We start from the raw sequence: 22827 nt of genomic DNA on the forward strand, positions 1-22827 counted from the left end.
TTTTTTTTTTTTTTTGTATAGGAGACTGAACCCAGCCCTTTTTTATTATTTTATTTTGAGACATTATTTTGTTTTGCTAAGTTGCCCAAGCTGAGCTCAAACTTGAGATATTCCTGCCTCAACCTCCCAGGTGTGTGCCATCATGCTTGGCTCAAACCTCCTCTTGAACAAGCTACCATCACGATTCCAAACACCTCTCAAAGGCAGCTAGTGGTCTGTAGAATGAAAAATTGGATCTAATGAAGAAATGTGTGGGGCCCAGCCTAGAACTTTCTCAGCAGCTGTTGCCTGCCTTGCCCAGGGCCACCTCCAGGCTTTGGAGACAAGCAGGTCTGTGTACCAGTCCCCACTAAGCCAGTTTTCACCCATCACCAAATGTGAAGAGTTGTTTTCAAAGCCCTGCATAGTAGTCCTCATCCATGGGGGATACATTCCAAGACCTCTGCTGGATGCTTGAGACTAAGAATAGTACCAAACCTTACGTATACTATGTTTTTTCCTGTACATACCTACCTGTGGTAAATTGTTGTCTTTTTGCTTAAAGAAAGCACTTTATGGCTTTGCCATATCTAAATTGCCAATCTCACTACTCTTACACGTTAGGAGCCACATGTAAGTAAATTAAAGACCACTTGTTCACTAGCACTGTGACACCAAGACAACTGATCTGAAATGGTTGTAGGTGGCCAACAGGTAGGTAGCATATACAACAGGGATCCTCTTGACAAAGGGCGATTCACATTCTGAGTGGGACAGAGCTCAATGGTTCAAGATTTCATTCTGCTACTCAGGTCATGGCATTTAAAACATGAATTGTTTACTTCTGGAATTTTCCATTTAATAAATTCAGAATTCAGACCACCAAGGGTAACAGAAATAACAGAAAGTGAACCTGTGGATAGGAGGAACTATTACAGGTAAACTTTTACTAAGAGTGAGGGAGCCAGGGGCTCCCCTTTGTGGGTGTGGGTGAGGAGACATCCATAAACGCATAGGCACACATCCTGTCACAAATACAGTATCTCTCACTCCAGGCAGGGAGGGTTCTGGGAAGCTGTTCTTGCCAAAATCAAATTAGCCCATGCTGGCCTGGCCACTCATGGAGCATAGTGAGGGCCTCTTCGGTAGCCCAACCTCAGCCAGGAGGTGGAGGAGTCATCTGGAATCAAAATGCCTGAGCATACCTCTCTCATCCTCAAGCTCAACAAATGAGCCAGTGCCTTTCCCCATCCAGGTCTCTGAGTTTGGACCTCAGCTGATTTCTAGGCCTTGGGCAGGAACAGGGCAAAAATGACAGCTGCAGAACCAGACCAAAGGTTCTTGTCTGGCTGTGAGACCTAAGGCAAGGCATGCTCCCATGAGCAGCCTCAGTTTTCTTTTATATATAGTGGAGTGACAGAACCCTTAATCAGCTGCTTACTGTGGAGCCCAATGCAGAAGAATGATCTGGATAGCTTGAACCTGGAGAGGTTTGTACCTCCTGCTCCTCTGAGGCCCCAACCATGCCTCCTCCCCAGTCCTGCCTCATCTGTCCTTTCAGTCTAGCTGCCTATATCCAGGTCCTAACATCAGATCATGAAGGCCACATTAGGGCCCCTCCAGGGTGGGGCTGGGAGCCCAGTATCTCCCAGCTTCAGAAATATGTCCTGCTCCTGAAGCCCCCAGAAGGGAGAAAAACACAGTCAATAAGTCTGAGATGTCAAGAAATAGTCTTTATTACAAAAATCTGTATGTAAACAAATAGCAAGTGTATGGAACACCTTTCCTACAGGCTCCAGGGCATGCACAGCTGGATGTAGAGGAAAGCAATCCCCATGCACAGGCCTGCCCCATGAGCTGGGCCCTGGCTGCTGCTGGGATCCACATGGGCCTGCACATGCATCCCTGGGGGCCCAGCCCTCACTGGCCACTGGGAGCTGTCTCCCTGTGCAGCACTATCTGTCCATGAGGTCGGGGAGGCCCAGCAGGCAGCTCCAAGGGGTGTAGAAGCTGAGCCAGTCCTGAGGCACCTAGAATGGTTGGCTGGACCAGCCCACCAACCCATCTAAACCTCTGCCTACCACAGTGAGGGGCCTTAGAGAACTGAGAGGTCATGGCAGGACTTGGACTTGGCACGAAAAGCCATCTTGCGGCTGTTTCGCGCTACAATACGGCCCAGGAAGCGCTTTGCCTTCTTGCCAAGGCTCTCCCGCCGCTGGCTGCCAGCTTGCCGCCGGGCATTGGCCTCTTTGCTGTCCCTGCGCAGGCGTATCTGGCGTACGACCCCTTCAAACAGCGCCTGGACATTGTGATGCAACGCTGCTGATGTCTCGATGAATTTGCAGTCAAAGACCACAGCACAGGCCCGGCCCTCTGGTGTGGCAGCAATAGGTACATGTCAGGAAACAAAGGGTGGGGAGGTGGGGAGTCCATTCAAACCCTGGCCACCCCCTGGCAGCTATCACTCAGGAGTCCTCCAGGCAAGGGGGAACCCTGGGCCCTCCCCAGAAACACAGAGACCCTCGTCCCTGTAGTTCACATCTCTGGCACTGCTGGGTCACCCCAAAGGTTGAACGTGGCCGTGTTTAAGGAGTCCTCGAAATGGAGGTATACAAAAAGAGATTCATTTATTTATTTGAAGTCCAGTAATTAAATAAAAGTACTGTAGTCGTCAACTAACAAAAATGAGAACTGTTTTGGACAATTTAGTGTCTTATGATTTAATGCTACATTATGCTGAATGATACAGTGGACTGAGGGGAGAGGCAATGTTACCAAGGCACTGGCAGTTTCCTTTGAGAGGCTCGGTACTGGGAGCCACAGAAGAGGATGCTGAGCCCAAGAGAGAAAGGCCAGGCTTATTCTGAGACTGGCCTCAGCCTGGCTCTTTGCTTCTGACCTGGTTCCCTGTACTCTCTCCCACCTACTCAACTCCCACCTGCCCCAAAGGTGACTCAGCTTCCCTAGCAGATCTGGTTCTTTCTCCAAGCCTTTGGGCGGGATAGCAGCCCTCTCTCTCTCTCTCTTTAGTACCCTTCAAGTTTTCTTCCTGAACACTTTTAGCCACTGATGATCCCCAGAGACTCAGGCTGAGCCAAGACTAGACTGAAGCCCAGCCAGGATCTCCCTCCCTTTCCTGATGCTGCCTACTCACCATCCACAGAGACTTCACGGGAGCGCACCAGATCACTCTTGTTGCCCACAAGGATGATGGGGACATCATCTGCCTGCCGTGCTCGCCGCAGCTGGACCCGAAGTTCTGAGGCCTTCTCAAAGCTGCCTTTGTCAGTTACTGAGTACACAATGACATATGCATCCCCCATTGCCATGCAGTGGCCAGGCAACCATCGGCTCCCATCCTGGAGAACACACACAAATGTACACACTGACCCAACAGTTCTTGTGCCCCTGCTGTGAGCCTGTCACTCCTGGCAGGATCCCACCCCAGTTCACTCCTGTTCCTACCCTGGATCCCAGCTCCATCCTACCTGCTCCCAAATGTCATAAACCATGAGTGATGCTTCTTCTCCGTCCACCATGATGGAGCGATCATAAGTGTGCCCTAGGCAAGAGGCCAGCAAACAGGTTACCAGTTGGCTGTCAAAAAAGCCCCCCCTGCCCCTTTTCCTATTCTGGTCACACCCTCCCAATTCCTCCCAGAGTCCCACTAACATTCTCTTTCACTTGCACATGGTTACTATGGGCAACAGAAGGGACAGTGTTGGGGCTTAGGGGGTGCAGGGCATGGTATGCGTGACCTTCCCACAAGTCCCCAAGATAGCAATGTATTGGAGGTCCAGTCCAGGGCTCCCTGCCTCCCTGCCGCCAAGCCCCAAGGTGACTCTGATCACAATGTCCTGAGTTAGAATAGTGATTGTCACACCTGGGGGGGGGGGCTTGGCCACCTAGGGCTCTGCTTCTAGAAACTCCCTCTGGTTGTGTTTCTGCCAACCCCAGCAGGAAGGGATGTCCAACCCTCATGCCACAAAGCAGTCATAGCCAAGCCTCAGGTCTTCTATTCTAGGCATTTCTCCCATATCAATAGTTGGCATGTGGGGTGTAGGGATGGTATCCCTTTTCCTTTAGTTTCCCCATCTTGAAATGGACGGCAAAGACATAATTCTGAAAGTGCATTCAGAATTCCATGACGTTTGCCCATTTAGTCCAGTTCCCAGCCCACAGGCACTCCTCTCCATTCTTTTGGTAATCCTGAGATTTCCCCTCCCCTAAACTACCCATCTCCTCACCTGCAGCCTCTGCTTCAGGACCATCCTCTACACCACCGAAGATGCGTGCCAGAGCGCTCTTGCCCACGCCAGATGCCCCTAGCAGTAGCACCTTGTATACCCTCTCATTGTCGGAGCCACTGCCTCCTGAACTGAGTGAGTCGGAGGAGCCCTCTGCCCAGTCCAGCCTCGGACTCTGGGTCGCGGTGCCCGAGCTGGCCAGACCAGCAGCCCGAGCGCCCGGAGCCAGCGCCGCCTGCAGGTCGCGGTCGTCCACTGGCATGCTGCGACGGTGTACCGTGGGCGCCGCGCCCCAGGGGGTGCTGCCTCGACGGCGCTCGCGCTCCCTGCCAGCGCCACGGCTCCCGCCTGCCCCACTGCAGCCGCCGTTCAGAGTCATTGTGTGGGATATGCCGTCTGAGGGACCAGAACCAGGATGGCCACATAAGTCAAAGTGGGGAGGGACCGGACCGAAACCTACTCCCAGACAAGGTATTTGCACAGTGATCTGTGCCCCAATGGGGCCCGGCCCATCCATCCGCAGCCCAGACGGTGCGGCCCACCCTTCTCTCCCGGAACACTCACCCACTCGCACACAGATTCCTTCAGGACCAGGACCTGGACTCCGATATGGCCCACGGGGGGCTCAGATACAACCCACTGGCAGATCTGGGTTCAGACAGTCGGACCCTCGCTGCTACTGCAACTGCCACCTTCCTTCTCTTCAGCCTCCTCGGTGGGCTCTGGGTCTGGGCTCCAGAGCCGTTTATTTAAACCTTCCGCCCGCCTCCGTCTCCGTCCCCGCCCCCCTCCCCGGTCCAACTTCATGGTCGCAGAGCGCAGAGATTGAGTGTAAGAAGGGGGAGGGGAAGAGGAGGAGAGGGAGTGTGATGTTGGGAGGGGTAGGCTTGAAGGGAAGGCAGGCAGTGGGTAAACTGGACCAGTCAAATGCAACTTCCCTCTGGGGAATTAGATCTGGCTCTTTAAGAGCGAATTCTCTCTCCCAGTCCTGGCCTCTCGCTCAGCAAGTAAACTGGTTGTGTACTGGACAGAGTTTCACCCTTCAAAGGCCTATGACACCCACTTCCTACAGGCCCAGATCCCAGCTAGAATTTAGGGGTTGTAAATTGGCATTTGCAGCCTCAACACCAAGTCCTGCTCACTCCCCTCTCTGTCACGGGAGTTGAAGATTCTCCCTAGTGAAGTTGCTCTTCAGGTGAGGGTTGAGGTCACCTATAAACCCCTGAGGGCCATCAGCGGGCTGCTGAGGAGAGGTCTTGAATACAGAGGAGGAAACACAGGCCCAGAGAAGAGAAAAGATGAACTCAGTCCACACCCCACCTCCCAGTACCCTCCAGCAGCTGCCAGCAACCCTGCTAAAAATATCTGCCCCTGGCCTGGCCCTGGTCATTCTGCTCTTGGGCTGGAGGTTGCCCAGAGTTGGGGAATCCAGGCAACCCGTGTGGGGTGCCAGCAGGAGCCAGTCACTTTAGTCTGCAAACTTTCCTCACTCCCCAGTCCTGAACTGAGCCTACTGTCCAGCCTACATCTCATCCAGAGGGACATAAATACAGCATGGTCAAGAGTGTCTTAGGGCCCGCGATTTAGCTTGGTGGTTCCGCCGCCTGCCTTGCAAGCACAAGGACCTGAGTTTGATCCCGGCACACCCCCCAAAAAAAGAGTGTCTTAGCCACCACTGGTGCCATGCCCTTCAGACCTAATGTGGGGTTGGAGGGCATGAAGGGAAGGGGAGGTAATGAGGAGACTTGGTATCTAGTCCCGGCTCTGCCTCCAGCCTACTGAGTCTTGTCTTTCTCCCACCCTCAGGGTGCTGAGCTATAAATTGGGCATCATGATCTCCTATTCCCTCCTTACTCATCTTTGGGGTGTGTGAGAATTGGGAGGGGAGAGGCTGTGGAATACTCTGCAAAAGAGACTTGCTATCAGACTCTGCTGTTTGACTGTGATGAGAGTAGTAGGGGTGGGAAGACATACATTTGGTGCTCAGGTGACATCAGATGGATGGACCCTAGTGGGCTGTTGCAGGTTGTCATGGAAACCTGGGCCAGATTCTCGCTGCTCTGTTAGTTTCCTTGGCAACACCTAAGAAGACCTTGAATTGAAGAGGGCCTAGCTAGGTAAGGTTAGGGAGTTTATGCAGGGCAGCTCATACTGGCCTTGGCTTCCTGGATGAGGGCTAGCAGTGAGAGGAAGGCATGGGCTCAGCTCCTATCAGGACTGAAGTCTCAAAAAACCAGCATACCACTTTCAATCGGTAATCCAGGCTGGCTATTTATACTAACACCCCACCCCCACCTCCCTGTCTCAACACACACACTGTGTTCTGGAAAGAGACTGTAAATGTCTAGCAAAATGTCTGGTGGTGTGTTTGGGGGTAGGCTGTGGCTCTTCCCAGCAAGGGGCCGCATTGGGGGAAGCAGGGCTGGTTTTCCCCTCTAGTAATCTGAGCTCTTGACCTCAGCAGTGTGTCTTCATTGCCAGGGGAACTGCTCCACACAGAGCTACTCAGACCCCAGGAATTCTGGTGGCTGTCTCAACAGGTCAGTGACACTCATCACAAGCCTAGGTATGGCCAGGAACCCCAGGATCTAACATTTGGACATGACCTTGAGGCTCTCCTCTCTCACTCCTCCTGGCTCACTTGGCTGAACTTGGCTGTCCAGAAGGAAAAAACTGAGACTGGAACCAGGCCAAGGACCCTCTGTCCTTTTCTAGCTGTGTTTCACCCCTGTCCATTTATCCTGGTTGAAGCCATTTTGTCTTGTGGAGACCAGGGATAATGTCTTCTTGGGGGTTGTTGGGAATAAATAACATGAAATTCAGAGGTAAAATAGTTGGCTCCAGTCCGGTACATGGTGATATTTCAGCAAGAATACTTCAATTATCATCACCCTTGATTGCATGGGGCAGACTGAGTGATTCTAGAGGCTCTCTCTTGCTTCTGGTCCATTCTCTCCAGGATAGTAGTTTGTCCAGGAAAGGGAAGAGATTGTGGGAATAATGCAGATAATTCTCTCCTGTCCCCCTTACCCCTCTCTCCTCTGTGGGACCCCATAATGTCTTCTTCCTCCCTCAGGTTACAAAATGCTGCAGAAGGAATTTATTTGGGCTTCTGCGTCCCTGCCCTTTCTTACACCACAGCCCTTAAGTCCCAAGGCTTCTGCTCTGTTTTAAGGTTCAGTTCCTCCCTTCCTCGCTTCCTTCCACTGACTTATACTGAGCACCTACTGTGTGCCCAGTCCTTGTGTTGGGGGTAGGATGATGAGTGAAAATAGACATAGATAGGCACATTCATATGTACCATCTAATCCCTGGGTCAATTTTTTCAGCTATGATTTGTTGTTCCCATTTTGTAGACATGGTAACCAAAGCCTGACAGGTCATGGTTAGAAACAGCAGAGATAGATATACCTGATGAGAATTTCAGAGACCTTAAGCTTCATCACCTCCCTGTACCCGTGTCCTCACACAGCAGCTGGGGTTCCAGAAAGTTCCTTGGGTGCTGGCCCAGTGTGCACAGATGGTGTCCTGCAGACCACCCGGGGCCAGGCACAGATGAGTCAAGACTGTCAAGGGGACGATTTGAAATGCCAGTTGTGGCATGAGCAGGCTGGTATCCCTTACCCACTGTGGCCTGACTGTCAGGAGGGCCAGAGGAATGACTCAGAAACACCTGTCTCCCTCATGAACCCCACCCCCAGCTGGAAACAGACACCACAGCCACTTTACACAAATAGGGTCTGTGTCAGGGCAGATGTTCACATGTGGTGAGGCCTACAGGGTGGGAAGGCTCCCTAGGCCCAATTATCCTGGTTAGTCACCTGCCTCTCTGGAGCACTCAGCTCCTTTATCTGTGGAAATGGAGGATCTAATGACTGGACAGTCATTGAGATATGCCTGGCAAGGCATTTTATATCTCCACACACAGCAGTCTCAAGGGATTGCCACATCACAGATGAAGAAACTTGTAGAGACGTGAGCTGATGTATACAACTTTCTCATCTTGAGCAGCTACATTCAGAGCCTCCTCTTGGTCATTAGGTGGCAAAGCCACTCCTAAGAGCAAGTTGTGAAGACATCAGGTGTTTGGGTCTGGGGTGGGCCTAGGTCCCTATATGGAGGCAACAGTCACCCCTGCCAGAAAGCACCTGTCAGGCTACTCAGATTCCTTTTTATTTCCTAGCTGGAAATACAAGGAAACTATTTATTCTAGAAGTCGGTTTTCTCACCTGCAAATTAAGGATAAGAAAGAAAAGCAACTGCCATGGAAAATGATCAACTACACAGTAGGTATAAAGCCCTCAGCCCAGTGCACTCTCTAGACAGGCTTTGTTGTCAGTGAGCCCTCAAGAACAAATTGGCAGGGGCCCAGGCTCTTGGTTGAGGTTTCTTGTGGTCTCAGCCCACAGTCACATCTGAGCTCTGGCTGGGATGGAGTGTTCCTATTTGTCCTCAGAGAAAGAGACTGAGGCACGGAATCCTGAGAGCTTCAGAAAAGAGCTCCTAAATAGCTGAGCCAAGATCCATGCCCCAGATCTCTCTGGGTGACCAAGTGCACTTTGTGCAGAGCTACAAGGAGGCAGAAACCCCAGAACTACCATCATTTTGTGGAGTTGAGCTTTTGCTATCAGTACTTGAGGTGACATTCACCTCTGGGGGATGGACAGAGAAGCTTCTTCAGGATCCTTTTAGTACAAAATGCTTTAGCAGTGCCTTGACCTGGAGACCAGACTGGGGGACCGGCTTGTTCTGCATCACCACCACCGGGATAAGCTGGCATCACAATGTGTTGGTGGGTGTTATGGGATACATGACCCTGGGTAAAAGTCCTTCCCAAACTTGAACTCATTCAGCTTTCAGACCAATCTTTACTTTATAGGAAACAGTACACAATAAAATAAATCAAGTTGTAAGGCTTCTCCAGGACAGCTTGGCTGGCTTTTTCAAAATCAGTGTCAAGAAATACAAAGGTGGCACATGCCTGTAATCCTGGCATGCAGGAGGCTAAGGCAGGACGATCACAAGTTCATGTGCATAGTGAGACCATCCCGAATTAGTGAGATCCTACCTCAGACAATCAAAAATCAAAATCAAAACAAAGGTGGATATTATAGGTTGGATCTGAAAATGTTCCCAAAAGGCCCTTGTGCTAAAAGTCTGTTCTCAGAATGGCACTACTGGGAGGTGGAACCTTTAAGAGCTGGGGCCTAGTAGGAGGTCTTCCTTCAGGTTGTTGAAAGCTTGCTGTTCAAGGGTAAAAGTACCCCAGTCCTTTTTCTTATTCTTTTGTTTCCTGGCCATGAGGTGAGTGGATTTACTCTATCACGTCTTCCCCATCATGTCACAAGCCACAGGCCCAAAGATAATGGGGTCAATCATGGACTGAAACCTTTAAAACTGTGAGCCAAAATAAACCTGTTCTCTAAGTTGATTATCTATTTGATATAGTGAGGAAAAGCCGAGAGACAACTGTAGAAGAGGATAAAGAGAGACAACAACCAAAGACAATACATAATAAGTCTTGAGTGGAGTCTGATTTAAAAACAAACAAACAATGGATGCCATTTGGGGGAAATTCATATATGACTGGATATAAGAGTTGAGGAATTACTAATTTTTTGGCCAGGTAAAAGTACTGTGGCTTTACTGACTTATCTAATACTGACGAAGGACATAATACTTGAAAGTGAAGGGTCATGTCTCTGCAGATTACTCTCCGATATACAGTATTTATATTTATATACACACGTAAATAAGGCTGGCGTTTAAACAGGTCAACTGCTATTAAATGTAGTGGTGGCATTACTGGGTATAGAGATATATTCATGTATTACTCTGAATACTTTTTGTATACTTGCAACTTTCCCTAATCAAAATACTGGGAGAAAATTTAAAAAGTACTGAAACTACAACATACCAATCAATCCTGTATACCACTACCACTATCCTTTGCCAGATGAAAGATGCTACGACATACCAGGAAATGAATATAAATTAAGGGTTTATTACAAAAAAAGCAAAATGTTAGTTCCTCATTATCAGTGATTTAAGAAAACAAAGCCATGAGTCCCGGGTGAAGGTGAGGTTAGGACACTGGTGCATGATGAAGGTCAAATCCAGGCTCAGGAGCGGGCTGACAGGCACTGATTCACAACCTCCAGCAGGTGGGTGTTCTCCAAGGCAGCTGCCACTCGCTCTTTATCTGCAAGCTGTTTGTTCACTAAGTGGGAAGGAAGAGTATGAAAGAAAGAATCAAAGCCAGGCTCTGGCTAGGCTGTTAGCCAGCGCCATTTCTAAGTCTTAGTATAGTATGTCCTACCAATAAGGGTTCCTATCCAGGGAAGCCCCAACCTTTGATTAGCCTGAGTCGCCTGAGTCCCTATCCTGCATTTTTTTTTTTTTTTAAACTAGGGCTCGAACGCTGGCCCTTGCACTTGCAAGGCAGGCAGCAGAACCACTGAGCCAAATCCCCGGCCTTCTCCTGCCTTCTTAGGACCCCTTCCCACCTGGCTGCTCATGTCTGCTTCCAGTATTGCTGAAGCCTGACACACTGGTCCTGTGTAATTGGGGAGTGAAAGAAGGGAGTACATGGAAGGTAGAAGACTTGGGTTAGGCCACCTTTGGTCTGGGCTACCACCTTCACTGAAGTGTTTCTGGCAATTTCACCAAGTGGGAATCCCCAACCCCAATCCTGTCTTACAAGCTACTGTAGCTAAAGGGAAGACTCAGACAATTTAAGACCTCAGGGCATTACCAATGCCATCAGTTCACAAACTTACCCGCATGCTCCGAGGCATGGGTCCCTGGTGTAATGTGCACATCCATCTGGGAGGGAGATAATCTGAGCCTGAGCAACCACCCACCTTTTTGCCCCCTCCCCCAGACCCTAGGGCACCTTCTCCAATGACCCCTCCATGTAATCATACCTCTGGACTCTAGCTCTTCCATTACACCCCAAATCCAAATCACAGGCCATCCCTGTCTCAAATTAATCTACAACTTCTACTTCCCTTCTTGCCACACTCACTACTTTTCTGTACTTTCCAGCTCATATCTTTATTCTTGTCACATCAACTTGGAAAGTTTCCTCCGTTTCATTTCTGCTAGTTGCAGTCCTTCCAGACCCCATTCTGATGTTCTTGCTCTCACTGTCCTGTTATACTATCAGACCCTTACACTAGTTTTACCCTTGGGGCTCAACTCCAACTGACCTTGAAACGCTGGGGAAGGGAGCGCAGAAGCTTGACTTTGATGGATAGGCCAATAAGAGTAGCCATGCTGCAGTGTGGAATGGTGGGTGTAAAGGCCACAGCCACTGTGCTGTCTGGGTCACTAACCTGGTGGTGGTGAGGAAGAGATGTCAGGGACGATGGATACCTCCAACCCTGAGGGTCTCTTGGTTTGTTGTTTGGGCAAAGTCGTCTAGCTCTTAGGGGCTTCAGTTTCAACATCCATAAAATGGGCACAAGAGTCCTCCCTCCAAAGATTCCCCCTAGGTGTCTGTGACTGAAAAAATGCCAGTCCCTCATGTATAGTAGAGTCCTACTGGGAGTAACTCACCTGAACCCTAACTTGCTCTACTACATTCAATTCCTCTAACGTCAGTGGATGCTCCGGGTCATTGATGGAGCGAATAAGATGTAGTATCAAGTGAAGGAAAAAGGACTTTACGTTTTTCCCTACTCAGAACCCTTGACCAGGAATGCCTGACTGGGACACTCTTCCACCAACTGCTGAACATCACAACTCCTTCCCAAAGACCCACAAACCCGCCCAGCAGTGGCGGATATCGAAGATCTCGCGTGCGTCGATGCTGTCTGCAACCTGCTCGTCTTCCTCGCCCGCTGTCACAGGCCGCTCCACGGAACGCTCGTAGATGAGCGGGTTCGCGTTCTCTAGAAGGCCACCACCGCCGCCACCGCCACCTCCACCACTTCCACCACCTCCACGTCCGCCGACGCCTACCATTCCGGAACAACTGTGGACTTCAATTTGCATACACTTCCGCTCCAACCCCCAACCTTCCTGGGAACAGGAAGAGGTGTGGCCTAGCTACGGAATCGCTCGAGGGACATATGGCACTGTCACTATTCAGGTGGGAATTTGATAGAATGAGTGGATTTGGCGTGCAGAGTAACTCGCATTCAGGAAAATGAGAAGGAACCCCCGCGACGCTAGGCCGTATAAGCCCATTGGGAAATGGGCTGCAGAGTCCATGGCCAGTTGTCCTAGGGAACTAAGAACAGTTTGAGATTAAGCCCCACACCCCGCTCTTCCGGACGGGCTGGTGCTCAGGTGCCTACTCTGGCTTCCCTCTATCCCAGCAAGGTTCTCCGTAATTCCGAATCACCGTGACTTACTGCTCCTCCCCGCTAGAACCATCGGTCCGGGAATTCCTGCCAGGAGCAAGATTTGGGACCCAGGAGGTAAACTTATTAGATATTTGTTAGGTGGATAAGTGACTGTGAGGTCAACCTCGATTGGAAAGGACAGCGAAACTCTTCCCTGCCCCCTCTAGGGTGAGGCACTAAGAAATGCCACATTCACTTGTGCATTTCAAAAGTGGGGCAGAGACTGAGTAGGGAAGGATCTTCACTCACTCTTAGACCTTAGACAATGAGGACGGACCTGTAAAGCGGAACCCAGTAAAAACTGAGTCTTGATTCCCGAGTTCCAGTCCAGAAGGCGAGGAGAAGGTTGGTCAGGATGAAGGGCACTGTCTCCCTGCCTTTGTTCAAGCCCTTCTATTCTTCCAAATCGAAATTCCATTCCCTTCTCGGTCTTTGGGGAATCCTCATCCCACACTTCCTCAGGCAGCACTCCTGAGTTCTCCAGTTACAGCTTCTTGCTCCCTCCTCTTGACCCTCAGCACTCTCCCATTCTGTGATTGCAAAGACAATAGGCATAGAGACTTCAGTTTTGAAAAGAGGATTTCGTGGTATCTCACAAGGCCTGCAGAAGACAAGAGATACCTTCGAGGAGGTCAAAGACAGTTGGAGAGAGGCAAGATGGCCTAGACCTCTGTATGCCTCACATGCATTATTCTCCAACACCCAACTTGCCCTGCCTACTCCCTGCCAGGTTCAAAGTCCAGCCAGAGGCAGACCTTGATCCCCAGCTTCCAGTTGAGGAAACACAGCTCGCTCCATAGCAGAAGAGAAACTGGCCTATGAACAGCCATGCAGGTGAATCAGCTTCCTTTCCAGCTGAATTCTGTGGTCTGTGGGCTCCTGCTTCTCATTGACTGTGGCCAGGGTGAGATTCCTGCAGCAGGCGGTAAGGACTGGAGTCTTATGTGAACACTGTGCAGAGGTAGAGCCTGAGAGTATGAAAGGGACGTTCCAGGGAGGGAAGAACTGGTAGAGGTGACGGATTGTAGTGTGGGAATCCTGAGCCCACTGAACACCCCTAAGCCTGGTAGGTGCCCAGAGTGGGCTCTGGAAGAACACAAAGGATTAGAGCTAAGGACATTCAACACTTTGGAGGAAGGCCAATATGAGGGGCTATGAGGAGCACTGGAAAAGCAGGTCAGAATCCTCCAGGCAGAGAGCTGGGCTATTGCACATTTCAGCCCTGTGTGTGTCTCTGTAGCTGTAGCTGATCCTCGCCTTCAGGTGTACAATGACAGTAATAGCTTCCTGCTGCCATTTGGTTCTGAGTGTGATAGCCTCCTAGCCTGAAAAGTACCTTAGCATTCCCCAAGGTGCCTCAGGCAGGGAATAGGACTTCGGAGACACAGATGCCCCTGACCACCATATATCAAGGCTGAACTGAGAGGCCACTGGGTCTCTTCGCCCCCTATACCCAACCTGGGGCAAAGGCATGGGTTAGCTTATGGTTCAAAGGTGATGAGGTCTGTGGCAGCCAAACAGTCTTAGGAACCTTATCAGGAGCTGATGCCAGGAGGGCTCTGTGCACAGTGTGTGACCGCAGCCTTTGACTCTCTCACTCAAAGGCTCTAATGTGGGACCTGATGATTTCCCTCATACTTCCCTAGTCCAGTATACCTAGGAAGGAGTCACCACTCATCCCACTACCCGGGCACACCCTGCTAGACTTCCTTCCTTACCTGCTAATAACCATGCAGTGGTATTATGAGAAAAGAGTGTGACAACCAGGATGCGTGTGAAGCCAGGGATTTCAGATCAGGGCCCCTTAACAAGGCAAGGAGATGGCAGTAATCACAGTGTGGGAGGCAGCTCATTGGGGAGACAACACTCTGATGTGCATTTCTCTGCCCACAGCCCAAGACTCTGCCAGCCCCATCCGGACCACAAACATAGGGCAGGTGCGGGGCAGCCTTGTCCATGTGAAGGGCAGCGACACAGGGATCCACACCTTCCTGGGAATTCCCTTTGCCAAGCCACCTATAGGACCACTGCGGTTTGCACCCCCTGAAGCACCTGAGCCCTGGAGTGGAGTGAGGGATGGAACATCTTATCCTGCTATGTAAGCTCTCTGTGGAGCTGGGGAAATTCAGGCCCTAGGGAAGGGTGAGTGCCTGAGCTCAGGGTCAGGCTCCAGTGGTTCTGCCATCTAAGTCCTGCAGCCAGTTTTCCTCTGAGTGGGGGAATTCCCACTATGAGCATGATCGGCTGCAGAGGGTAGAGGAACTATGTTAGACTGTTGGCTCAGGCCTTGGCAGCCTAAAGGTATTATTAGTACTAGGTGCCCAAGAGAAGGACAGAGACACATTTCTTTCTAGCTTTGGGGAGATCTCTGGAAGAGATCAGGTTAATCTGTGAATCTTGTAAGAACCTCTGATCCAGCAGGAGATATTGCAGATCTCTCAGGAGGACAGTACTGGTAACATTTTAGAGACTACCCTCTATAGTCACTGGGCCAACTGACAGATCTGGTGCCCGGTCTGGTTCTGACCAGAACAAGCCTTGGAATACCTGTCTGCCATTGTCACCAGGTGTCTGCAAGATGCTGATAAAATGAAGATGTTTAATATGACCATTCCTTCTGTCCCTTTATCCGAGGACTGCCTGTACCTCAACATCTATACACCTGCCCATGTTCATGAGGGGTCTCGCCTGCCTGTAAGTGTCAAGCCACGGTCCGCTTGGGTATGGGAGGACATTTGTTTTCCAAGATTAGAAGGTGTCCAAAGATGTGGTTTAATGATAGACATTTGCCTATCAAGCACAGTTTTAAGTTCAAGCCCAAGCACTACAAAATCAAACAAAAGTGAAAGAGAATGAGATTAGAATGGACATGGTCAGCCTGATTCTGTTGCAGTGTGGATCCTTCCATTAAACCTCTTGCTATGGAAACCAAGAAGAGCTTCTGAGACAGGATGGGTAACTGACCCCTAGGCACAAAGTTACAGAGCCCTTACTGGTACCAGAGACCAGAGCTCTTTTGAAATCACTGATGATCCCAGCTGTGGTTTATCTGTTGTGCCAATGAAATAACATTTTTATTACTCTTTTGTTGGGACCATGTCAGAAACTCCCACTTCCTTTTTTTCCACTGTCAAGGGGTCAGACAGTAATAGACCCAGGCTTGGATTCATGGGGTTAACCCAAAGGTGAGTGTCCTGATCTACAAGATTGAATTTAAGTCTGTCACACATGTCTCAGGTATGTGATCTTACTGGAGTCCTATGTGATGGGTACATACACCCTAAGCAGTGGATAGTGTATGAGGAGGCCAGGTGGTGTTTGGGCTGGGCTGAAGCCACATGGCATCTGTCTTGATTTCCGCAGGTGATGGTATGGATCCACGGTGGGGGGCTAGTTTTAGGCTCGGCTTCCACGTATGATGGATCCATTCTGGCAGCGTCTGAGAACGTGGTGGTGGTCACTATCCAGTACCGCCTGGGTGTCCTGGGCTTCTTCAGGTCAGTCTGTGGCTGGACTGGGAAATAAGGCTGAGCGGAGCCAGGATAGGCTTGTGATCCTTGTCCTTGTCACTTCTCAGCACTGGAGACCAGCATGCCACTGGCAACTGGGGCTACCTGGACCAAGTGGCTGCCCTACGATGGGTTCAAAAGAATATCATTCACTTCGGAGGCAACCCTGACCGGGTCACCATTTTTGGGGAGTCTGCAGGTGGTGTAAGCGTGTCATCACTTGTGTTGTCCCCCATGACTCGCGGACTCTTCCATGGTGCCATCATGGAGAGTGGGGTGGCCCTCCTGCCCGATCTCATCTCCAGCTCATCTGAGACCGTCTACACAGTGAGTACCCTCAACTACCCCTGCCCAGCACCCCCTTTCTTCCCTCACCTTTAGAGCCTCTGTAGCATTGTCATTCAGTGGGGACAATGATGGCAGTTGAGGTGTCTTGGAAACTGCTGCCTTTCTAAGAATTGCTGAGGTTCTGAAGGGTGACAGTCCATACACCTTGGCCTTTAAGAAGCTGAGTATGTTCCGTGGGCAGCAAGGATAACTCATGGGGCTCCCACTGTGGGTAGAGCCATGGAAACAAATAGCCCCTCTAGCTGAGACTTCTGAGCATCAGGGAAGATAGAAGAATTTCATGCTGACAGCAATTCCTACAGGAAATCCTGTAAAATTGGGGCTTTACCTGTTTCCAACTGGGTCCTCTTCCTGTTTGGAAGATGAGCAAGTTCCTGCCTGAACTAATTTCAGATGGTGGGCACCCTGTCTGGCTGTGGACAGATTGACTCAGAAGCCATGGTGAGATGCCTACGTGGCAAGAGTGAAGAGGAGATTGTGGCTATTACAAAGGTTGGCTGTTCTCAGGAGTGGCTGAAGGGGTGAAATTGTCTGAGAGTGAGTGCCTCTTACTCTGCCTGATAACCTCATCCTCATCTGTCACTGTCCATGCACATCTGGTTGGGAAATGTGCACAAAGATTTGCTATGACAAGGCGTAGCATTCATGAGGTGGATGTGCGCATCCTGGGATGAGTTACGGGGGACTGGAAGTAAGCCACTGGGCATTAGGAAATATCTGAGACCTGACCTCGATCCCTGATATGAATGCCCTCTTAGTCCTTCAAGATCATCCCTGCTGTAGTGGATGGGGCCTTCCTGCCCAGGCACCCCCAGGAGCTGCTGGCCTCTGCTGACTTTCACCCTGTCCCCAGCATCATTGGTATCAACAGTGATGAGTATGGCTGGGTTGTCCCAATGGTAAGTCCCAGTCCCAGGAATTTGGTGTGTACATTTTGTTTTTAGGGGTCCTCTGGGTTATTATACAGGTACAGGCAGATCCCACTCTCAACTCTATATGAACATTCCTCCCCTGTTCAGAGTCTCGGCTCTGCTGATACCAAGAAGGAAATGAACAGAGAGATTCTGCGGACTGTTCTGCAGAGCATGTCAGCACAGATGGTGAGGCTCCTATGTTTCTATCCCAAGGATATGGCACCCCCAGATCTTTGCCCATGCAGTTATCCTATCAAACAAAAGCTGAACTGTGTATTTGGTTGTAGGTGGTGGTCACCCTGTTACAATCCCAAGTCCATGGCCCATCAGCTGTTTTCCCACCCTAAGCTCCTTCCTACACCCATAAAACTGCCTAACTTAACTCTCCACAATCTGCCCTAAGTAGACATTGCCAGCTGAATTCGTTGACCTGTTGATGGAGGAATACTTTGGGGACATTGAGGAACCCCAGGCCCTTAAAATCCAATTCCATGAGATGATGGGGGATTTTACGTTCGTGATTCCTGCACTCCAAGTAGCACATTTTCACCGTGAGTACATCTATAGCTGAGGCCTGACAGCTGAGGCAGTAGCTCAGAGCTGTGAGTCTCAGGTGAAGTCTGTAGAGTCCAGGTCTGGTCCTACATCTTTATTGAGGCTCTGGTTCCAGGCACTTGATGTCCTTCATCTCAGTTAATCTTCGTGGTTAAATCTCAATAAAAAAGTGTAATTCTAGAGGGCCACAATTCCTGACATCAAAATATACAACAAAACCATAGTAACAAAAACATCATGATAGTAATGCAACATAGATATGTAGTCCAATGGAATAGAATAGGAAATACCATAAGAAACATAAACAACTATATCAATGTGATTCTTTGGAAAGGTACCAAAAATATATGTTTTAGCATGTGGTGCTGGGCAAACAGGATATATGTGTGTAAAAGTCTGATACTAGATCTTTTAATTCCAGTACTGTGGAGGCTGAAGGAGGAGGATTGGGAATTTCAGCCTGAGTTGGTCAACTTAGTGAATTAGTCAGACCATGTCTCAAATCAGAAGTAAAAAATGAGGGCCAGGGATTTAGCTCCCTGAGTTTGAACCCCAGTATCAAAGAAGCCAAAAAAAAAAAAAAAAAAAAAAAAAAAAAATTGGCTGGTACTGTAGCTCAGTGAAGGCCCTGGATTCAATTCTAAGTATTAAGAAAGAAAAAATACCATTTCTGTCCTTAGGAATACAAAATCCAATAAATGTTGATGAAAATTAAGGATATAGGTAAATAAAAAGCTTTCTTCACTATTGATGGAAATAAAATTTATGTAGCCATATGGAAAGCATTGAGGACTTCCTCCAAAAACTAAAACTAGAGCTGCCACTTGATCTAAGTGGTATTTGAGAGTATACAACTCTCAATATATTCTGAAAGAATTAAAGTGAGCATACTGTAGAGATACCAGCCTAGCCATATTTATTACACTATAATTTGTAATAGCTGAGCTGTTGTGATGTAGCCTATGTGCCAACAACAGATGATGGATAAAGAAAGTGTGTATGTGCAATAGAATATGATTCAGCCATAAAGTAGAATGAACTCACATCATTTGAAAGAAAATGGGTGGGACTGGAGATCATTATGTTAAATGAAGCTAGCCATGCACAGAGTGTCATGTTTCACATCTTTCCTACATAAGGGAAATGTGGAGAAGAAGGAGAAATGACATAAAATAAGGCAGACCAGTAATAGAGAAGAGGAAGGGAATCAGGGAAAGCAGGAAGAAAGTGAGAAGGTAGAAATGCGGGGAGAATGATCACAATATATTATATGCATGTACAAATATGCCAAAATGAAGCCCATTAGTTGGTTTACCTAATATACTCTAAAAGTTGTTTTCCTACCTGATGTAACAGAAATATCTTTCTCATTATATAAGTGGAGAAATTGAGGAGAATGACCCTCAGAGTCGCCCAAACTACTCAACTGGCAAATCCAAGGTCATGATTTATTGAAGGACTTGCCCATTGTCCCTGCTACAACCTAGGACTCCTCACCACACTGTTCAGATTCCAGCCAACTTTGGACTTAGATGCTTTGTCCCCAAGGCTGAGGCAGGAGAGCTCCAGGTAAGGGGTCACCAAGTCACAGCTGTCCACATCCCCAGGTTCCCATGGCACTGTCTACTTCTATGAATTCCAGCATCCTCCCAACTTCCTCAAAAACAGCAGGCCACCCTACATGAAGGCTGACCATGGCGATGAAGTTTCCTTTGTCTTTGGATTCTTCTTGTGGAGCAACCATGGTGAGTCTCCTCCACATCCAGGAGTAGGGATGGGGCTCTGGCCGGGTCCCTGAGTTGTGACTTCATCCTCAGTCCAGACGAAGAAGTTGAGATCCAGAGAGAGGACCGGATCAGTGTCCACTGTCTTATACTTCAGGAGACTGCACTAGGATTAGAATCCAAGACCTTGCACTCCACCAAGTGCTGTCATCCTGACCATTTTCTTTAGCATGGGTGAAAAGGGAAGGAGGGACTGTCTCAAAGGCATATTTATTTATTTAATAAGTTACCAGGGTCAAATGTACAGGGAATGACAAAGATGATTTCACCATAGACCCCAGCAGTGAGTTCTGGTCTTCTGTGAGCCACAACAACATAAAACTGATTAAAGTATAAAAACAGGAAGGGGCTGGGGATTTTGCTCATGGCACCACTGCCTGCCTTGCAAGTACAAGGTCCCGAGTTCAATCCCTAGTACCAAAAGAAACAAAATAAAACAATAAAGACATGAAACAAGACTTAGAGAAAAAGCTGGGTCTTGCCACCAATCCATGCTGCTCTAGGCAGCAAAGACCAAAGCCTTCAAGTGCATTCAGTATTTATTGAACACTGCCTAGGAAAGAATAGGGAGCAGGGTATGCTTTGAAGGCATGTAGTGAAATACTGCAGAATACCTGGCATGATGGCACCAGGCAGGGCTGTAAAGAAGAAACGCTGCTTATCTTGCTTGTATAGAACAAACAAGTACTGGCACCTGGTGGAATTAGCAAGCAAGCTATTGGGTCAATGAGAAGCCATAATTTCAGAGAAAGGATTTTAATTGGGTCACACTGATCTGAGCTACGTGTAACTAACTCAACAGAGCCCTGCCACTTCACAGACCTTAGATCTCAGTGGCAGCCACTGGGGGAGGGGCTGGACTCACCCAGTCCACCATCTGACATGCTCATTTGAGTCATGAAGGGAAAGCAAGAAGCATGTGCCACTTATGGCCTGTTAGTATTGGACAGGGATGTCTGCTACACAGATGAACGGACCTTCTCTGCCAGCACTGAGTCCAAGGTCAATTCAACTAGAGACTGAGATGGGAAAGACTGTAAATGGAAGGCCTTGCTCTAGGGTAAGTGGTGAAATAGGGGACTAGACCTGGTGTCTAGGATCAGGCTATAGCTGAGTAATGAGATTGTTATATGAATGGGCAGGAGGATGGGTGGGTATAAGTCTAAGACCTGGGCCTTTATCCTCCTTCTCTCTGCAGTTCACTTCACTGAGGAGGAGAAACTACTAACTAGAAGGATGATGAAATATTGGGCCAACTTTGCACGAAATGGGTGAGATGATGCTCACCTACCTCAGTCATTCTAGGGTGTGTGAATCCATCAGGTGCACCACTTATCTGTGGGGACTTTGATAGAACATGTGCATTCTTAAAACACATGTTAACTCAACAGCATGATCAAGAATTGTATGAACACAGAGCAGAGTATAGGTCACTCATCCCCTCCCAGTGACCTGCAGGGTGGGCCATAGTGCTGTAGTTCAGTCACATCCTGCCTCTAAGAGGGAGGCACAAAACAGGACCAGTAGCCCTGTCTCACTTGGAGCGGACACTAGTGGGATGGCTTTGTTGTGTGTATCATGAGTTCTCCTTATTTCAACACTTGCTAGGTTAGCTGTAGGTCCTGAGGCAAAAGGCACTTGGGCTGAGATTCAACAGGGCTCAGACTGACCTCTCACCCCGTGTTGGGAGGGTATCTTCACAGGAACCCCAATGGCCAAGGCCTTCCCCACTGGCCTGCATTGGACCATGAGGAGCTGTACCTGCAGCTGGACATCGAGCCTACTGTGGGCCGTGCCTTAAAGGCCCCCAGGCTGAAGTTCTGGACAGAGACTCTGCCTCAGAAGATCCAGGAGCTAAAGAGGGCTGAGGAGAAGCATGCAGAGCTGTAGTGCTCTGTGAGGAGGAGGGAGGTGGGTGTGAGTGCAGGTGGGGTCTGCCTGTGGTGACCACACCCACAGCGCCATTTATCCACTCTTCATCTATTCATTCAGTGCTCAGTAATGAAGAATCTATTGCATAATGTTCATTGCCAAACCTGACTTGTGTCCCATCTTTTTAGACACTTATTACATCCCCAGGGTCATGGCTTGTATCTAGGTATCTCTCCAAAGTCTCATGTAGTCTTAGGTGGGGCTTTCCAGAGGTGACTGAATGTAAGGTATGTGATGCTGGGATTAAGTATGTGAATCTGGGATTGATTCATGATGTGATGATAGGATTAAGGGTATCCCATCCTGTGTGTGACTGCTACTTCCCCTCAGGGTGTGTAGCCTGGATAGAATGTAAGGGACAGAAAAAAGGCTTGTTACTGCTACTTGTCAGTTGCTGCTTCTATGCAGCTTTTTTTGCCTTCTTCCTGCCATGAACTGTTTCTCCTCTGTGATGCCCTTTTGCAGTTCCACCCTGCCTTGCAGCTAGCCATCTATGGGCTAAATCCTCTACAAAATTCTCCTTTAACTTTGGGTGTTGGGTATTTTTTGTCAGTAATAGGAAAAGTATCTAAGACACCCAGGGAGCTGTCGATGGGTAAGTCCTATTGGACACCCACTTCCCTCAAGACCACACTGGATCTGGACCCCTTTTCCTTTCTTTGCTATATCTTCATGCCTCCACTCTTTGTCCTCCTAGCCCCTACTCTTGCTTGAAATGAAAATGATGCCATGGAGAATGTTACCCACACCTGGGTGTCAAAATTCTTTTCACCTCTCAATGATTGCATCTATGCTCATATCCAAATAGGCCAACAGAAACCAGATTACATGAACTTATGCTCTTTGCATGTTCATTCTGCTGCAAAAGTATTATAAACTGGATACTTATAAATAACAGAAATTTACTTATAGCTCAGGATACTAAAAAGACCAGCATCCAAGTGCTGGCAAATTTTATGTGTAGTGAGGGCTTGTTCTCTGGCCCAGAGATGGCATCTTCTCATTGTTATCATGCTTGGTAGAAGGACAAACAGTAGCCCTTACAACCTTATCACCTCTTAAGGGATCCACCACTTTGATCATCAAATTATAAATTAGCTTTCACCTTGATGAGAATGGTGGGGCACAAGGTTGAAAGAGCATACCTCCTAGAGCTCCCCATAGCAGCCACCAAGCTTGCCAACTACTGAAAATGTCTCTACCTATTG

General features: G+C 48.9%; 3 protein-coding genes and 1 long non-coding RNA gene across 11 annotated transcripts in view; 2 read left to right on the top strand and 2 right to left on the bottom strand.

The window, feature by feature from the left end:
• LOC104853966 overlaps positions 1–4295 on the top strand; it is a 6014-nt gene extending 1719 nt beyond the window's left edge. Inside the window, exons 2-4 of one of the 2 annotated variants that reach the window (XR_777949.1) lie at positions 2246–2370; positions 3143–3263; positions 4233–4295. This is a non-coding gene — a long non-coding RNA (uncharacterized LOC104853966). The remainder of the gene's footprint in view (positions 1–2245; positions 2371–3142; positions 3264–4232) is intronic. The other variant, XR_777948.1, reaches the window with a different exon arrangement.
• On the bottom strand, positions 1718–6509 carry Rrad (RRAD, Ras related glycolysis inhibitor and calcium channel regulator). 3 transcript variants are annotated; one of them, XM_033757833.1, is made up of 5 exons: positions 6201–6509; positions 4227–4954; positions 3468–3541; positions 3134–3338; positions 1718–2352 (listed from the first exon to the last, which is right to left on the bottom strand). In XM_033757833.1, exons 2-5 carry the CDS (start codon positions 4741–4743, stop codon positions 2075–2077), a joined length of 1074 nt encoding a protein of 357 aa, XP_033613724.1. In that variant the 5' UTR covers positions 4744–4954; positions 6201–6509; the 3' UTR covers positions 1718–2074. The 3 variants fall into 3 exon arrangements, with proteins under 3 accessions (XP_033613724.1, XP_019061290.2, XP_010610481.1); XM_010612179.3 differs by lacking the exon at positions 6201–6509 and having other exon boundaries at positions 1719–2352; positions 4227–4622; positions 4791–5007; XM_019205745.2 differs by lacking the exon at positions 6201–6509 and having other exon boundaries at positions 4227–5007.
• A 3624-nt stretch (positions 6510–10133) lies between these two features.
• On the bottom strand, positions 10134–13295 carry Ciao2b (cytosolic iron-sulfur assembly component 2B). 3 transcript variants are annotated; one of them, XM_010612175.2, is made up of 7 exons: positions 13199–13294; positions 12855–13107; positions 12017–12251; positions 11787–11866; positions 11438–11563; positions 11006–11051; positions 10134–10446 (listed from the first exon to the last, which is right to left on the bottom strand). In XM_010612175.2, the coding sequence occupies exons 2-7, from the start codon at positions 12993–12995 to the stop codon at positions 10349–10351; spliced, it is 726 nt and encodes a 241-aa protein (XP_010610477.1). In that variant the 5' UTR covers positions 12996–13107; positions 13199–13294; the 3' UTR covers positions 10134–10348. The 3 variants fall into 3 exon arrangements, with proteins under 3 accessions (XP_010610477.1, XP_010610479.1, XP_010610480.1); XM_010612177.2 differs by lacking the exon at positions 11438–11563 and having other exon boundaries at positions 13199–13295; XM_010612178.3 differs by lacking the exon at positions 11006–11051 and having other exon boundaries at positions 10365–10446; positions 13199–13295.
• LOC104853963 (acylcarnitine hydrolase) lies at positions 12228–22805 on the top strand. Of its 3 annotated transcripts, XM_010612172.3 has the most exons (14): positions 12228–12321; positions 12551–12652; positions 13308–13502; positions 14471–14675; positions 15145–15271; positions 15941–16074; positions 16155–16413; positions 16828–16926; positions 17193–17333; positions 17454–17534; positions 17755–17899; positions 19511–19648; positions 20886–20958; positions 21391–22805. In XM_010612172.3, exons 3-14 carry the CDS (start codon positions 13406–13408, stop codon positions 21575–21577), a joined length of 1686 nt encoding a protein of 561 aa, XP_010610474.1. In that variant the 5' UTR covers positions 12228–12321; positions 12551–12652; positions 13308–13405; the 3' UTR covers positions 21578–22805. The 3 variants fall into 3 exon arrangements, with proteins under 3 accessions (XP_010610474.1, XP_010610475.1, XP_010610476.1); XM_010612173.3 differs by lacking the exon at positions 12551–12652 and having other exon boundaries at positions 12260–12321; XM_010612174.2 differs by lacking the exon at positions 12228–12321 and having other exon boundaries at positions 12328–12652; positions 13308–13411.
• The last annotated feature ends 22 nt before the right edge of the window (positions 22806–22827 follow it).

The sequence above is a fragment of the Fukomys damarensis genome, unplaced genomic scaffold (assembly GCF_012274545.1).
Source record: "Fukomys damarensis isolate Sample0158 unplaced genomic scaffold, DMR_v1.0_HiC HiC_scaffold_32, whole genome shotgun sequence".
In the NCBI taxonomy this organism is placed as follows: Eukaryota; Metazoa; Chordata; class Mammalia; order Rodentia; family Bathyergidae; genus Fukomys; species Fukomys damarensis.